This window comes from Chiloscyllium punctatum, chromosome 1, assembly GCF_047496795.1.
Source record: "Chiloscyllium punctatum isolate Juve2018m chromosome 1, sChiPun1.3, whole genome shotgun sequence".
Lineage (NCBI taxonomy): Eukaryota > Metazoa > Chordata > Chondrichthyes > Orectolobiformes > Hemiscylliidae > Chiloscyllium > Chiloscyllium punctatum.
The window spans coordinates 97,931,095-97,949,749 of NC_092739.1; the positions used below are offsets into that span (position 1 = coordinate 97,931,095).

Below are 18,655 nucleotides of genomic sequence, written 5' to 3' on the forward strand. Positions count from 1 at the left end.
TGGTTAGACCACTGTTGGAATATTGCATGCAATTCTGGTCTCCTTCCTATCAGAAAGATGTTGTGAAACTTGAAAGGGTTCAGAAAAGATTTACAAGGATGTTGCGAGGGTTGGAGGATTTGAGCTATAGGGAGAGGCTGAACAGGCTGGGGCTGTTTTTCTTGGAGCATTGGAGGCTGAGCGGTGTCCTTATAGAGGTTTACAAAATCATGAGGGGCATGTATAGGATAAATGGGCAAAGTCTTTTCCCTGGTGTGGGGAAGTCTAGAACTAGAGGGCATAGGTTTAGGGTGAGAGGGGAAAGATATAAAAGAGACCTAAGGGGCAACTCTTTCACGCAGAGGGTGGTATGTGTATGGAATGAGCTACCAGAGAATGTGGTGGAGACTGGTACAATTACAACATTTAAGAGGCATTTGGATCGATATATGAATAGGAAGGGTTTGGAGGGATATGGGCTAGGTACTATATTTTGTTGGGATATCTGGTCAGCATGGACGGGTTGGACCGAAGGGTGTGTTTCCATGCTGTACGTCTCTATGATGGATAAATGCAGCAGGCAACAAAAATATATGGTCAGTTGTTTTGTTGACTTCAGTGCTTTTTTTAAAACTATGGAGACTGGCATGATGATGACGTGCTGCTGAGACTGACTATTCATTTAATCAGTTTTTTTTTGGTCAGTGTGGGGCAATGTGCTCTCTATAGAAAATAAAATCCAGCCCTTCATTTTTATACTTTTCCTCCTTGTTCAAGATTTTACCCATGTTGGGAAGCATCCTGTCAGCATCTGCCCTTCTAAGCTCCCTCTTGTGCACTTCAATAGACCGCTTCTCATTCTTCTGAATTCCATTTAATGTAGACTAAACCATCACAACCTTTCCTCATAAGCAAACCTCTTCAGCCCAGGAATCAACCTATGAATCTTTTCTGAAGTATAAATGTATCTCCTTAAATATGGAGACCAAAATTTCATACAATATTCCTGGGTGTATTTTCAACAGGGCCTGCTGAAATAAGATTTAACTACTTTTCTATTACATTCCTCTTGCAATTGAGTCCAATGTTCTCTTTTGCCTTTCTAAAATAGGTACATGCATCCTATTTTTCAATACAATATGTAAATCATCCTGGTCTTTCTATGCTGCAATATTCTATAGTCGCCTTCTGTTTAGTAATGTAGGAGCAACTTACTGAAGATGCTGGTGCTATGCACTAGGCCAGGCCACTCAAAACATTCTTAAGCAGGCAGCCTAGACCATAACTTTGCAATTTGTTTCGCTAAGTGTAGAGTGAAAATTATCCGGATTAAGTTAGCGAGGTTGACTACCAGGTTTAAAACAGACAAAAAATGTATTCACAAAATTACACAATGAAACATTAAGAACAGAATAAAAAACCCCTACAGAACTCAGTTTATCCAAACTAGACTTAATTATGCTGTTGCGCACATACACAGCAGTCCCAATAAGCAAACTCCCTTTAGAACGCAGTATAAATGGAACACATGCTTACAGGTTGAAGTTGAAGGGCAGAAGGAGTGAGAGAGAGAGTTTCCACACAGTTCACTGTTGAACTCCTCACCAGTGCAGGACTGAACTGCTCAGCTCAAGAGCTGACCACTCCCTTTTCATTATACAAGTCACTTGTAAAATATGACCCTTTGGCCTGAAGTCTATATAAACAAAAGGCTTGTCAAAATCCTTTTCATCTCTGTACCAAGCCAGACTGATCGGATCCTGGCCTGGTTTATTACCCCTCTTTAAAAAAATTAAGGACAGAGTATCCTTGAGCCAAGGAACAGCTTTTAGGAAAAAAAGGGACTACCTTTTTGACACTGGAATCCAAACCGAAAGCAAAAATGCTGGAAATCACAGTGGGCCAGGCAGCATTTGTGGAAAGAGAGCTAAGCTAATGCTTTGAGTCTAGATGACTTCATCAGAGCTACTTTGATGAAGAGTCATTTAAATTTGAAACTTTAGCTTACTGTTTTGCCACAGATGCTGCCTAACCTGCTTTGGCATTTCAATAGATACAATTTTTCAACTTGAAAACAACCCATTGATCTTGATTTCCTGTTTGTTAGTTAGCTAATAATATCACTTTCCTAAGTACTGGTGCCAATGGCCCGCTAACTTGAATGCAGTTCTCCTATGTCAGGTTTTGAGCCACATTTCCATTTCTCTAACTCTCTATGTATCCCGTAGCAATTCCCATGAGGTTCAGGAAATAATCCAAATATGATCATCTTTAACATTATGCTTTTTAATTTAGTACCCACTTCATCATACTCTGTTTGCATAACCTCTTTCCTATTTCTCCCAAATTGTTAGTACCTACATGGACCACAACCAGTGGGTCCTTCCTCTCCAAGGCAAGTTGTTGGAGCTGCACTCATCCAGACGTATGTGAAGTATTCCGTCACACTTCTGACTTGTGTATTATAATAAGTGGACAAGCATTGCAGAGATAGGAGGTGAATTATTTGCCATAGAGTTCCTGGACTCTGATCTCCTGTTGTAGCTATGAGGGCTACTCCTGTTCATTTTCTCGTGAATAGTAAGCCCTGGGGAATTTAGTGATCCTAATGCCATTAATCATTTAGGGACCATAGTCGATTCTCTTTTGTCAGAAATGGTCATTACCCAACACTGGTTTATGGTGTGAATGCTACTTGTCATCTATTAGCTGAAACCCGAATGTACACATGGACTTTGTACACATTGGCAGGGCCTGCTTCAATATCAGAGGAGTCACAAATGGTGCTAAATCTTGTGCAATCATCAGTCTCCCTTCTCTTGTTCAAGTTTGGACCAAGGCTGCAGTAAGATCAGAACCAAGGAGCCTTGAATGCTAGAGAGCAGGTTATTCCCTTGCAAGTGCTAGTGGATACCATTGTTGTTGACCTCTTTTGTCATTTTGCTGGCAATTGAGAATAGACTGATGGGACAGTAATTGATCAGGTTGATTTTCTCCTTTTATTTGTAGGACATTTCTTCTTGGCAATTTTTGCCAATTATTGATGAAATGCAAATGTTACAGCTGTAATGAAACAGCTTGGCTAGCAGCACATCTAGTTCTGGAGGACAAGCCTTCAGTACTTTTTGACATAAGGTTATTTAGGTCTTGATCAATATTATGCTCCTAAGCTACACTTGGTGATTCTTATTGAAGTCCTGCATCCAGAGTGCATTCTGTGCCTTTGTTACTTAGTGTTTCAACCAAGAGATGCTCAAGATAGAGAAGTACTGATATGTCATCCAAGGTGGGGAAGGGGGGGCATTAGCTGGGAATCATTACAAACACATAAATATAGAATCTTCAGGATGTACAGCATGGAAGCAGAGCCTTTGGTCCAACTCGTCCAAGCCAACCAGTTATCAGAAATAAATTTAGTCCTATTTCCCAACATTTGGCCCATATTAACCCTGTCAACTCTTCCTACTCTCATACCCATCCAGCTGCCTTTTAAATTTTGTAATTGTACCAGCCTCCACCACTTCCTTTGACACCTCATTCCATACACACACCACCATCTGCATGAAAAGATTGCCCCTCTGATCCCTTTTAAATCTTTCCCCTCTCACCTTAAACCCATGCTCTATAGTTTTTATACTCCCTCACTCCAAGGAAAATACCATGTCTATTCACCCTATCCATGCCCCTCATGATTTTGTAAATCTCTATAAAGTCACCTCTCAGCCTGTGATGCTTCAAGGAAAATAGCCCTAGCCTTGTCAGCCTCTCCCTATAGCTCAAACCCTCCAACCCTGGCAACATCCTTGTAAATCTTTTCTGAACCATTGCAAGTTTCACAACATCTTTCCTATAGTAGGGAGACCAGAATTGCATGCAGTACATTAGCGCCTCGACGTACGAACAACCCCGTTCACGTACAAATCGGTTTACGAAATTTTGCTTCAACATACGAACGAAATTCAAGGTATGAACGCAAAAAGCTCATGTGAGACCATGTGGTTTCATTGTTCTGCTTTGCTACGCACTTGTTGAAAGCGAAAGCTCTCGGGCCCCGCTTGAAATCATTCAGTTCGTTTTTGGCTCGTGCGCTGTGAACAGCCGTCCAAGCATTCTTAGGCTATCCAAATAATTGGAAAAATTGATTCAGTTCGCGAACCGGGTCCCGGAACGGATTAAGTTCGTAAGGCGAGGAGCTACTGTTTCTAAAAGTGGTCTTGCAAATATGTTGTGTAGCTGTAACATGTCCTCCCAACTCCTATATTTAATGCATTGACCAATATAGGCAAGCATACAGACACATTCTTCACTATCCTATCTACCTGCGACTCCACTTTCAAGGAACTATGAACCTGCACTCCAAGGACTCTTTGTTTAATAGCACTTCCTAAGACCTTACCATTTAAGTGTGTAAGTCCTGCCCTGATCCGTCCTGCCAAAATACAGTAGCTCGCACTTATCTAAATTAAACTCCATCTGCCACTTCCTGGCCCATTGACCCATCTGATCGAAGATCCCATTGTATTCTGAGGTAACCTTCTTAATGTGACTAATAAAAGAAACATAGCAACTAATTTGTGTGTTATGTTCTGGCAAACAACAATTGAATGACCAGATGACCAAGGCATCATTTTGAATACTTGCAGTATTCAGGAATATGATTTTAAGTGTTAACTTGTTTTAGCTATTTCAAAATGTATTTTAATAAGGATATATAACAAAAACAAAACAATTTGTTGAAGGATTGCTATTTTTCATTTCAGATGACGAGATAATACAGATAATTATGGAACTGATCAAGACTGAGCATTGCTGACTAAAATTAAGTATGATTCCTAATGCCTTCTGTACAAATTGCAGCAAGTAATTATATTTGATTTATAAAGTCAAAGTTTAAATTGAACATTGCAGAGATCACGGTTAGTGTTTTGAGTTCCTCCCATTCCAGAAAGTGTCACAACTTCATATGCATGCTACCCTGTCTCTTCTATTCTCTAAACTTGACAGACAAGAATACTTATGTGGAACTTAACCACGTTATCCCCAGAAATCATTTTAATTACCTTATCAAAGAAATTTAATGTAAACATTTTCAACTAATGTACACTTGTCCCTATATCATCTCTGAAAAGTTGTCCAGTTGCTGTAGTTAAACTGGATAGATGCTGGGTTTATTCTTAAATTATTTTGAACGAGGGAGGAAAGCTTATAACTCTTCAGTCCTCTAGCACCACTCGTATGTCTAAGGAAGATTGAAAGATTATGGCAATTACCACCTCTATTTCCGATAGCATTCTTTGATGAATTTCATCTGGTCCTGGTGACGTAGCAGCTTTAAATGCAGCCAGACCTCCTCCTCCTTCCTCTTCATGAATCTCGAGCCCATCTATTGTCTCAACTACCTTCTTTTTCATTTGCAACTTGGCCATCTGGTAGAGATGGATGCAAGGTAGATACTTAGTATATCAGGCATATTCAGTTCTCCTTTGCATGATCTCTTTTTGTCCCAATTTAGCACCATTCCTCCTCCAACTACCATTATACTGTTTTGAGGTTGTTAAAAAAAAACTTTGGGATTCCCATTTGAATTCGAACATTGAACATTAAGCACAGGAATAAGCCCTTTGGTCCATTGTGTCTGTACCGATCATGATGCTATTCTAAACTATTCCTATCTGCCTGCCCGTGGTCAGTATTATTCTATTCTCTGCCTGTTCATAGAATCCCTACAGTGTGGAGGCAGGTGAATTGGCCCTTTTGAGTCCTGACCTTCTGAAGAGCATTCCACCAGGAATCCACCCTCCCATAATCTATCCCTGCATTTCCCATGGCTAACTCACCTAGTCTGCAAATCTAAGTAATTTCGGATCTAAGTAATCCACCAACTTGCACATCTTTGGACTGTGGGATGAAAGTGGAGCACTGAGGGGAAACCCAGGCAAACCCCGGGAGAATGTGCAAACTCCACACAAACTGTTGCTCAAAGGTGGAATTGAATCTGGGTCCCTGAGGCAGCAGAGCTAACCACTGAACCACCGTATCACCCGATGTTCTGTGTGAATACCTCTTAAACTTTACTAATGTATCTGCTTTTACCACTTCTCTTGACAGTGTGTTCCAGGTACTTACTACCCACTTTTTTTTTTAAGAAAAACTGTCTCACCCTCTCACCCTCATTTGACATTTTCACCCTTGAAAAGTGACTGCGATGCTTCAGTTAAAACAATCCACGTTTCAATACATTCCAATCTAGGCAACACCTTGGTAAACCTCTTCTGCATCCTGTCCAAAATCTCCACATCCTTTCTATAGTGGTGACCAGAATTGTGCACAGTATTCAAAATGTAGTCTGACCAAAGTTTTATACGGTTGCAACATGACTTGCCATTATACACAGTCCTCCGATTGATGAAGGCAAACATGCTATGTGACTTTATTACCACCTTATCTACTCATCTTGCCATTTTCCAAGGATCTATGAGCTTGAACCAAAGATTCCTTTGTATATCAACACTCTTGAGGATTCTGCCGTTTGCAGTACACTTTCCTCTTGCATTTGACCTCCCAAAATGCATCACCTTATACTTGTCCAGATTAAACTTCATCTGCCATTTCCCCACACAACGTTCCAGCTGAGCTGATCTATATTCTGCTGCATCTTTGATATCCCTCCTCACTATCCACAACTACATCAATTTTTGTGTCATCTGCAAACTTACAAATAGCTTTTTCAGGCTGTCTTATTGCCACTCTGATTTTCTTTTTCCACTTCCCGTCTAAACTATTTGTATTCAGCCTGCTTTTTTTACAGGTGTTATAAACCTGACATTAATTATTTGGTCATTTTATTACTCTTTATCGCTGTCCTCATTGGAGCTCTGGCTATGCTTTTCCCTTTTGTGGGGAATGTAACTCTAACTCTCTCTTCAAAGCTCAGCCACTGTTCCATTTAGTCTTATCTGTCAGTCTTCAACTTTAATTTAACAAAAGCAGATCTGTTTCACCCTCCTGCAATTTGATATTCTTCTTCAAGGTTGCTGCTTTTCACTTTCTGTGGCTAACTTGAACTTTATGATACCATAATAGCTGATCCCCAAAAGTTTCTAAACTCATCCTTGATCCACTTGACTCATCTCATTGCCCAGAGCCAGATCCTAACCTTTTTTTGTTAGGAACATACCAAACAAGAAAATGCTTCTTTCAAAAACACTTGCCCCACTTCTGATCTCTGTAATAAAATTAAAGCTCCCCCCCCAGTTATCTGTGTAGTTTTTGTACCTCTAATTTCCATGCACATTTGTTCTTTTGTCTTTCCCAAGATCTTCCTGTTTTTAAAAAAAAACTGAATCAAAGCATGGAGTATTTAATTCTGTTTTTAACAGAGGATTTTCACTCCTGATGGAATGAAAATCTGCAATGATGTATCCACTGCACAACTGCAATATGTATTGAAAATGCAAAGTTGATTGCTGTTGAAAGTGAAAATGCTGCAATGATGATGTTTTCTTGAGAATGAAATGAAGTTACTTCATAGAACTCCTGTGATCTCCATTTAATTTATGCTCAGTGTGAAAATGCTATATTTCTTCAGTATTCACAAAATCATAGCATTTACAGTACAGAAGGTTAAATTTATTGTCATGTGTGCTCAATTACAGAGATATAGGAATACAATAAAAAGTGTACAATGCCACCATTCCCAGCACCATCTAGGTACAAAAATACAAAAATAAGTTAAAAAGTTCAATGCTACAGTTCTTCTTAGTATCAAGTAGAAAATAAAGTTAAAAATGTAAACATTTACAGCCCTTTCTTAAGCCATGGGTCTGCAGATGTTCCATGCTGGACTTTCCCCAAGAGGTTTCGCTCTCCTTCACACTGAGTACTCTTTCATCTGCACTGGGCCAAATCCCGCTCCGGGCTTGCCAGCCACTATAGTACCAAGCACCACTTTGCTGCTGACCACCATTGGGTCTCGCCAGGCTTCACTGCCAACTACCACTTCTCTGCCGACCCCCATCTGGGCCCATCAGGCTTCCCAACTGACTGCCATCTGGGCCCACCGGGCTTCCAAACTCACTGCCATCTGGGCCCACCGGGCTTCCCAACTGACTGCCATCTGGGCCCACTGGGCTTCCAAACTCACCGCCATCTGGGCCCACCGGGCTTCCAAACTCACCGCCATCTGGGCCCACCGGGCTTCCAAACTCGCTGCCATCTGGGCCCACCGGGCTTCCTAACTCGCTGCCATCTGGGCCCACCGGGCTTCCAAACTCGCTGCCATCTGGGCCCACCGGGCTTCCAAACTCGCTGCCATCTGGGCACATCAGGCTTCACCACTGATTGCCATATGGACTCATCAGGCTTCACCGCTGACCGCCATCTAGGCCATCAGGCTTTGCCACTGACCTACTGAAAGAACTCCTCAAATAGTCACGTTCTCCAGCCTGATCTCCCTAGCTCGCTGAATTCAACACTCTCAAATCCATTTCCAGCTTTCTTTTAAAACCTCCTTTGGAATCCACCTTCACCTCTTTCCCAGGCAGTGCATTCCAAATCCTACCAACTCTGAGTAAAAAGTTTTCTCCTAATCTCACTTCTAACTCTCTTGCTGACAGTCTTGAAATTGTGAACCTTAGTTACTGACCTGGTATAGTGGAAGCAGAATATCTTTCATAACCCTGTCAAAATTGTTTAAATGTTTGAACACCTCAATTCTTTATGGAATATGGATATCGCTAGCTTGGCCAGCATTTGTTGTCCATCCGTAAATCCTCTTTAAATGAATAGCATGTTCGGCTATTTTATAGGAGAAAGTGAGGACTGCAGATGCTGGAGATCAGAGCTGAAAAATGTGTTGCTGGAAAAGCGCAGCAGGTCAGGCAGCATCCAAGGAGCAGGAGAATCGACGTTTCAGGCATAAGTCCTTCTTTAAACTATTCCTGAAGAAGGGCTTATGCCCGAAATGTCGATTCTCCTGCTCCTTGTATGCTACCTGACCTGCTGCGCTTTTCCAGCAACACATTTTTCAGCTAGGCTATTTTATAGTGCATTTTTAAAGTAAACAGCATTGCTTTGGGTCTGAAGTCATAGCTACAGCAGACGAGATTTTCATCAGAGAGCATGGTTAACTTGATGAGTTATTACAATAGTTTAGTTTATTTACATTGAGCTAGCTTTGAATTACTGATATTTGTGAATTAATAATTTTTAATTTTAAACCCAAGCCCGCTAAGGAATTAGCTTGGGCCTCTGATTGTAATGGTGTAGTGACTTTGCCACTGCACTGCCACCTTTCTCTCCTCCAAGTGCAACAAATGTGCTCCTTCCAACATACATAGAACATAGAACACAGAACATAGAACAGTACAGCACAGAATAGGCCCTTCGGCCCACGATGTTGTGCCGAACTTCTAACCTAGATTAAGCACCCATCCATGTACCTATCCAAATGCCGCTTAAAGGTCGCCAATTACAACCTGTAACGTTATTGACTGTCTCCAATGTAATGGTTTTAGAAAGATGTAAAGAAAGTTTTCAAAGGCATGACTGCAACTTCTTCCTCAGTATCAAAATCCCAGACTCTAGTACAGCAGAAGAGAGCTAGAAAGGAATTCTTCATGTTACAATGACGTTGAAATAATGAGTAAAACTTGAAAATCCAACTGAATTCTTTATATGTCTGGCAGGTGGAATAAAATACAGCAGAACATATTACTAGTTTTTTAGTTGTTTTTATTAATAGTGTATTTAATAAACTAAAATAATCAAAGACTAACATGTTCTGGCATTTATCCTAGGGTTCTGGAGGGAAAATAGATGAAGATTTTTATAGGATGGTATAATAAATGTCAAAGGATTTGAAAACATTAACATTCCACAGGATTGGAAGGAGCTGAAAATAAACACATTTAAGAAAGGGCAAGAAAGCTGACTCGGCCTCTTAGCCTATCAATGATGACTAAAATAATGACGTGTAATGTGGAGGAATACTGTCGAGGATCAAAAACCATCAGATTGATTTTGGAAGAAAATATCCTGTCCTGTATTTGTTTTGAAAAAGTTCCAGATTGCATATACCTGTTTTGACAATCCACCTCAGACCGTTCAATTAAACTCAAATTCTTAATAAAGATTTGCATAACAAACTTTTGGTTAAAAACTCGAAACCAGAATTAAACATAGGACTACATGTGGACCTGATTTAGAAAGCAGTGGAGAAATATGTGCATGATGTGTCAGGTCACACTGTGTTGATTAGCACATGAACATTTAACAGATGTGCATATGATCTGTTTTAGAAATTGCTCTTTTAAGAAGTAAATGCTTGTGATCACTGCGCACTGCCATTATAATTTATTTCATTGGAAACATTTTTCCTCGTCTGACTTTTTAATGATTTGAAATTATATCAAAGTTATTGGAGGGGAAAGCTCACACTTTCCCTAAGATGCAGAATTGTACAAAATAAAAGCTAAGCAATTATAACTAAAACAATATTAAACAAAAACTGTAGATGCTGGAGATCTGAAACAAAAACAGATATTGCTGGCAAAACTCAGGTCTACAAACAATTGTGGGAGAAAACCGAGTTAACCTTTCGAGTCCAGTAACCTTTCATCAGAATTCAATGAATAATCACCAGACTTGAAACGTTAACTCTGCTTTCTCCTGACAGATGGTGCCAGTCCTGCTGAGTTTCACCAGCATTTTTTACTTTTATAACTAAGACAATGGCCATTTCAATTGTTAGGATATTTGTACAAGTTGTAAAAATGTTGTAGAGTTCATTCAAAGTTACACCATCTTTTGATTTGATTGATTTAGTTATTTAGTTCCGTTAGTTATTTATTCACCTGTTATTCTGTCGCAAAATATTAAATATAATAACTGGCTCAGAGTTTCATTTTAGTTCTGGCTGTCTTAAATTGGTTATTTTCTACATTAGGACTTTGCTTAAACTTTTCCAGTTTATGTGCAAAATACAGGGTGAAGAGATAATTGAGCAGTAAAAATATTACATAGAGGAAAAGGTCAGAAGTCTCAACACCAGGTTACAGTGCAACAGGTTTATTTGATATCGCAAGCTTTCGGAGTGCTGCTGCTTCATCAGGTGAAGCACTTCACCTGACGAAAGAGCAGCACTTCAAAAGCGTGTGATTTCAGAGAAACCTGTTGGAATATAACCTGGTGTCATGTGACTTGTGACCTTGTCCAACCCAACATAGCACCTCTACGTCATTGAGATGAGGGTATCTCAGATATTTTTGGAAATTACTACATATGTAGGCGCATTCACTCCTTACACAAATACTAAGGTTGCTGAGGCTTCCCGCTGTCTTCTGTTGCTGTCATATGTTTTGCACAGGTGTGTTATGTTGTAGTGTTACTTTTAAATTCAGAGTAAGTTGTAATGCTTTAGAAATGCTGCCTGAAATATAAAACCTGGGGTGTTACAGCAAATGCAGGTAGAAACCAAATGGGTTAGTGTAATGGATGATGTTCTTGTATTTCACTCCAATCTGAAGCAGTAAAGATTAAGTCCTTTCTGTGGATCATCCAGGCCAAGAAGAGGTTTCGTGGGATTAATTGCTTGTATTCAGGAAATGTGACATTCCAATGGAGATCACCACAAATCCATGCGTGTTCTTGGTGAGGAAGTCATTCCGTCTTGGTGGTATTCCGTCTTGTTACTATTATTGCTGTTGGTGGATTTGAGGGCAAGAATGTGTTATCATGGATGCTTATGCTTTTTTTTTCGCCCTTTATTTACACATGGAGAATCCTTTGCATGGTCCAGCTCCCTCAGAGCCAGTGCTCAGTGAGGAGGATGTCTGATGCTATACTTTTTTTTCTGCCCCCACACTACTGCCTAACTGCAGTAGTGCTTATTTTTCCCCAGCACCCATGTTGTGTGTGTGTTGGTGTGAGACATAATGGAAGACACAAGGTGTACAAATCTTTATTCAGTTTCCACCACCAGGAGGAAAAGAAACACCCAAGTGGACAGTGACAAGCAGTGCCCTTCACATCAAAGGACAATGCTATGTGATCAAACAGTGAAGGGGAGGGCAGGGATTAAATCAAAATAGAGTTGGAGGGGGAAATAATACACTGCACTCCTTGCGGGACCCACCTCTCCTTGAACAGCTCAAGATGTTGGTGGACACCGCATGCTGCTTCTCCAGAGACACCCAGTCTCTAACATAACTGCGGAAGAGGGGCAGGCAATCTGCCATAACAACCCCCTCCACTGCCTTCTGCCTGGACCTGTTTATAGCCAGTTTGGCCAGGCCCATGAGCAGACCCACGAGGAGGTCCTCAGACCTGCGTTCCCCTCCTCTGTATGGGTGCCCAAAGATCAGCAGCATGGGACTGAAGTGCAACCAAAAACAGAGAAGGAGGTTTTTTTAGAAAAGCAAAAAGGGAGTGCAAGCTCCCACACCCAATATATATATGGTCCACAGCACCACAGAACAAGCAGTTGGGCTGTAAGTCTGTGAACCCCCGCCATCTGCAGTTGCAGGGGACAACTGTGTGCAGCACCCTCCACCCCAGATCCCCGAGAGAAAGGGGGAGGACTCCTGTGTAGAGAGCCCTCCACTGGGGATCACTGATGCTTGTGCTTTTAATCACAAGTAGCTTCTTGGGGGCTGCCTATTCTCATCATTTTTTTTCCTGAGGATATTCAGTTTGTGGAATTATTTATTATAGAAGGCTGTAGAAGCTGAGTTGTTAAGTAATTTCAAGGTTGAGATAAGCTTGACATCTCAAAGCTGAGATGGATGCTTCTGACCTTGGCTTGCTACTGTCTCCCAAAAACCTTCAACACAAGCTGGAGGAGCAGCACCTCATTTTTGACCTAGGCACTTCATGGCCTCTAAATCTCAGCGTTGAGTTCCACAGCTAAGTTTGACCTCTGTATTCCATTGTTCTTGCATTCCCCACTCTCCGTGACTTGTTAACTTGGCTTTCAGCAAAGTGGGACCAATTTTCTCCTTTGTAGACCTAACATTTGTTCCTCTTTACATATCTGTCAATTCTTTATCACCACTCTCACAGCCTTTGTCTTTTACTCTCCCCATGTACCATCTGTTCCACTTGCCCCTCCTCTGTCACTAGCATAAGCCATCATTTTCCAGCTTCTTTCAGTTCAAAAGAAGAGTCATACGGGACTTGAAGCATTAGCTCTGTTCCTATCTCCACAGATGCAGCTAGACCTGCTGAGTTTCTCTGACACTTTGTTTCTGGTTCAGATTTCCAGTGTCTGTAGTATTTGCTTTTCTTGTCAGATTGTTAATCATTCAGAGAATCGAGGGTTATGGGGAAATGGTAGGAAAGTGGTGCTGATCTTATTGAATGGTGGAGCAGACCTGGCAGCCTTGAATGGCCTACTTCTGTTCTACAGCTTAAGGTCTATATGGAGAATAGATGTATGAATTTTTGTTTTACTTTTGAGATCAGAACTTTAAAGGTACTTTTCCAAGTTTAAGAAAGACAGATTTAGAGGTTGGTGCAGTGTGCTATATGAGCATGATTAAGCCATGTTGCACTAATGTGTGACATAACATGATGCTCAGAGTGTTGTCTCTGCATCAAATACCGTTGGAATATTGCTTTTTTTTAAACAAGTGCATTGAACACTGCGAATAGACTTTTGTTAAAATGTTTGACTTTTTTTTCCAAAGTAAGTTTCAAATAGAAACGCAATGTATCTGTATGATCCCAGCTGATGTTCATACCAGGCAAGTCAGGTCACAGAATGAAATCCAAAATGGTTTGCTGAAAATGTTTTATGAACTGTGGAGATCAGTAACTGAACATGTATACTAGAGTCTTCCAGCATACTTTTATTACAAAGAATAAAGTATTTACGAAAGAAAAGCATGAACAGCATTACATTTGACAAAAAGTTTGAAAAGATTTCATTACAAACCTCAAATAAATCCAAATTAATAGTATTCCTTTTATCTCAGTAATAGCTTTTAGAGACAAATAAAAATCCACCACAAATTTACTACTATCTTAGCACCTCGACTTCTTGCTCAATGTGACACAGCTGGACCTGTTTTCCTTCTGGTCAATCCTTACATGTGCTCTCAATGCTATTTCTCCAGATCTGCCTTCCTGTTAGAACAAATTGCAAACTGAGCCACATAAATTAAACTTCAATGTTGAATGTTGTAGGCTAATTTAGGAACTGTTTCTGATGGAATAACATTGAATTTCAGAACACATATTACAGACATACATTTTTCATATGTTTGGGGAAAAAAATACTGATATCAGTTTTAGTATGAAAATGGGAGTTTGTAGAGTAATGATATTAATACCCCACTCAACTACTGTATCTTGATGCATGTCACATGATGTCAGTTTCCTCCAGGTGCTTCCGTTTCCTCCCACAGTCCAAAGCTGCGCAGGTTAAGTGAACTGGCCATGCTAAATTGCCCATCGTTGTCAGGGGTGTGTAGGTTAAATGCATTAGTCAGGGGTACAGGAGAATAATAGGGGAGGGGAGGGGAATGGGTCTGGGTGGGATACTCTTTGGAGGGTTGGTGTGGACCTGGGCCTAATGGCCTGTTTCCAACTGTAAGGATTCTATGACATCTCCCCCTCTCCCAACACACACGTGAGACCAGTTTTCAATGGGCTGCATGCTTTATGTTGGATGGCTAACCCATCAGCTGTTTGCCCATCTTTGATTTGGTTCCCATTATGTAGGGCTCAGCAAGATGACCATGAGACACTGTTGTATTTATCAAGAATCTTAAGGGGTACATTGCCACTCAAGGCCCTCAGTTCATCTCAATTGTCATAATAAGCTGAGCAATGCCAGATGGATGAAACTAGGAAGGTTGTTCAATCAACCTTTGTGAAAAGGGGGGCATAACTCAGGGGTTATCCTGTGCTCAGAAATGTTGCTGGGGTGGGTTGGGAGTTGATGAACTTAAAAATGGTCAATTTCTGTGGAAGGAAAAAGTATCTTGAATAATATAACCAAAAGCTGGTAAATTCCCTGGATTTGAGGGCCTGCTTCCTAGACTCTTCAAGGAAGTAGCAACATTGCTCTTGAATCTTGGGAATTTCCAAAGATTAGAAAGGTCCCTAAGAATTGGGAAATCACAAAAGTAATAACAATATTCAAGAAGGGATGAAAACTAAAAGGAGGAAATGAAAGGTTAGAAAATGCCAGAATTTTCCAGGCCTGGCCCAAGCTTTTAGAAGAGCAGAAAGAGTCTCTTAATTAAGTAGGTAGCAGAATTTCAGTTTTGTAGTGGTGGGCTTTGTATGAAGTTCTCAATCTTTCAGGCAGATCACCTTTTCCTACTTCATCTCTTCTGCATTCATCACTATGCAGTGAGTATTCGTTAAAATCCCCGGACTCTAGAATTACATTAACGAGTGCAGAATGAGAGCTATAAGATGAGTACTTCACACTCCAATCTCTCTTCATAACTGATACGCTAACTCGGCAAAATCCAGCAATGTCTCTGCACCCTCTCCAGTGCAATCATATCCCTCCGATAATGTAGATTCCAGAATTGCACACAATACTTGTGGCCTAACTGTTTTATACAGATTTAGCTATTTCTCTCTGCTCTTAACCTCTGTCTTGATTAATAAATGAAAGTTATGCCAAATGCCACCTTAAGCACTTTACCTACCCATGCCACTTCCTAATGGACTGATGGGCATGCATGTTGAGGTCCCCTGGCCCTCGATCCTTCGCAGATTCTACTCTTCATCATGGATTCCCTTTCCGTGTTTGTCCTATCCAAGTGATCACCACACACTTCTCTGGATTGATCTGTTGCCACTGATCAGTCCCTCCTATAACCTAACGTTATCCTCCTCTGTAATTTTTTATATCATTTGTGAACTTACTGATCAATCTTCCTATGTTCATACCTAAATCATTACATGCCACAACACTAAGAGTCCCCAATACTGATTTCTTTGGAACCCCAGAGGACAGGTTGATCATGCTTGATAAACCACCTTGAATTTTTTGAAGTGGTTGCTAAGAGAGGGAAATGTCTATGGATGTTGACTTCCAGAAGGCATTTTATAACAGTCTGTTAACTCAGATAATAGTGAATAAAGGGCAAATCACTGACATGGCTGCAAAATTGGTTGAGTGGCAGGAATAATAATGGATACATTCTCAAATTGGCAGGATGGACTACTGCTGTGCCATAAGGAAATGTGTTAGGGCATCAATTTACATTATTCATTATTTTTGGATATAGTACAGAAAGACTTATGATGATATATTGTTACTTGTAGTCTACAATGAGCACCACAGTGAAATACAGAGAAAGGCTTGAGCTTTTGTTACAATTCAGCACCATTTTGAATAATTTAAGACTAAAAAGATACAACTGAAAGTGTCCCTGCTGCCTCTACCATGAGCCCTGAGCCGGCTTACCAATGAAGCCTCTGCCACAATGCCTTCTTCACCACCTCGCTGCTGCCTGTGCTGGACCTACTACCGGAGGAGATGCCATTCTTCTGGCACCATTGCTTCATGGCTGGCCGACCTTCCCAATGGGCTGCTGATGCTGGGTCCCGTGCTGGACCTGCACTTACCTGCAACCAAAATGCCTCTGGCTCTGATACTGGCACTGCCTCACCAATAATCAGGAAGCCTTGGCTCCATGTCCACTGCTGCCTCAAGTGCCCACTCCGGCATATACCTCACTGCTGCCATCTTGCCCTGTAAGTTGTGATGCTCTTAGTTGCAACATTCAATGTGATATTCAGATTTCCTAATGACACAAAGTCAGGTATCTTTATATAGTGTAGATGATAGCATAACATTGCAAACAGATATTGATAGATTAAGTGAATAGGTAAAAACTGTGGCAGATGGAGTTCAACGTAAGCAAGTGTGTACGGTTATCCATTTGAGACCAGAAAATAAAAGATCAGGTTACTTTCTCAGTGGTATGAGGTTAAATACAATGGATCTCCGAAGAGATTTGGGGGCTCAGATATATGGGTCTTTATTTTCTGCACCTTTTCATGGATTGTTAATCAAAAAAGGTAATGGAATGCCACCCAGTCTAACTATATTCGATTTAACCCTTTCCTTCTCCCTATCTCTCCTTCACCTTTGATGGTTTGTGTTGCCCTCAATCGGCTTTGCATTAAATGATTTACTTGGGAGGAATAGATGGGAAAAAAAAACCACGGTAATTTGATGATGGAAAAAGTGTTCAGTTTTGTATAAAAGCGCTTTTGGATATAAGAAAAAAAGGAATGCCACACAAGTCAACGTTGTGCTAGCCATTTGAAGGAATATCCAGCAGTATAGGGAGGAGATCAATTATCTCCTCTGCTCCATTGGGGTAAATGCTTCTGTCTGCTACCTCTCACCCACTGTCTCTCTCCTACTTCACTCACAGTATGCCAAGCCAAAGGTTCTTTTTGTAATTACACAACTTAAGGAAGGGTGATTTTAACTATTTGAAGGAATCCATGCTTGAAGATTCAACGGTTCTGAGGAAGGGTCACTCGACCCAAAGCGTTAACTCTGATTTCTCTCCATAGATATTGCCAGACCTGCTAAACTTTTAATCCCAGCAATTTCTATTTTATTTCTGATTTCCAGCATCCATGGTTCTTTCGGTTTTCTTATTCTTGAAAATTCATTTTTTTTTAGTCGATGAGTTGAAATTACCCGTGCATTACACTTTTTTGGATTTAAAGTAAGGATTTTGAAACAAGAACATTTAATTGGATAGTTCTAAAATTTCAGTCCCATGAATACCACGTCAAAATGTGAATTCATGCCATTTTATTTGAAATCAATTGATTAGGACTGTGTAGGCGTTCCAATTAGCAATTTGGATCAGTTACATGAAACTCGGAATTGTACGTTTAATTAAAGTGGCATAACTCGTTCGACCATTTCTGTCTCGGTGAGGGAACAGCTTGTGCTGGCTGTCTTTCTGCTAATCCCATAAACTCAGTGAGGCGTTAATGGTGCAGTGTATGTAGTTAGCTCTCTCTGCTGCTACGGCCTGGTATGTTTGTTTGTAATGGGTCCCGGCTCGGATTGCGGCAATGGTTGTGTGTATACAGAGAGACTGTGACTGGCGTCTGACATCACTGCCCAGGGGAGCCTCCTTCCATGAGTCCAGCGCGGCAATTCTCGCTCCCTTTTTGTTCCATATATTGGAAAGTGACAGGACGGAAACTGTCAACACAACAGGGCAGAGATTTCAGTAGATTTGCTAAACAGACAATGCATACTTTAAAGGCGGTTGGAACCCCATTGTATTTTGTTTATCGTGTGTGTCATTCCTGTTATCGTACCTGAAATTCAGCAATAAATACTAAATATGAAAATAAAACCTTCTATGTCAATTAACAGTTTACTGAATGCAAACATCCTCACATTAACATCAAATAATAAATAGCTCCGTCTGAGGGGTGCTTCATTTCAGAAATGACAGCGTGTATTCCTGCCTTCTGAGTTATTGCTGTTATAATTAACTAACAGGTACATTGGAAAGTCGAAAATCTTCCACCACTGTTGGTTTAACAGGATTTAAAGCCGGGCGTGTTGTCTTCGCGTTGAAAATATTGCTTGACTGTCATATCACTGGTACCTTTATTCCTGACAGATCATTTAAGACATGATACAAGACTAACAAACGCCAAAGCAAAT

General features: G+C 40.7%; 1 protein-coding gene across 1 annotated transcript in view; it reads left to right on the plus strand.

Annotated features, from left to right (window-relative positions):
- Positions 1 to 18,337, plus strand: part of dhx29 (DEAH (Asp-Glu-Ala-His) box polypeptide 29) — a 140,450-nt gene extending 122,113 nt beyond the window's left edge. The window contains exons 27-28 of the mRNA XM_072571611.1: positions 4,740 to 4,802; positions 9,777 to 18,337. Of these exons, the coding sequence (XP_072427712.1) occupies positions 4,740 to 4,792 (53 nt within the window). The 3' untranslated portion in view covers positions 4,793 to 4,802; positions 9,777 to 18,337. The remainder of the gene's footprint in view (positions 1 to 4,739; positions 4,803 to 9,776) is intronic.
- Positions 18,338 to 18,655: the final 318 nt, after the last annotated feature.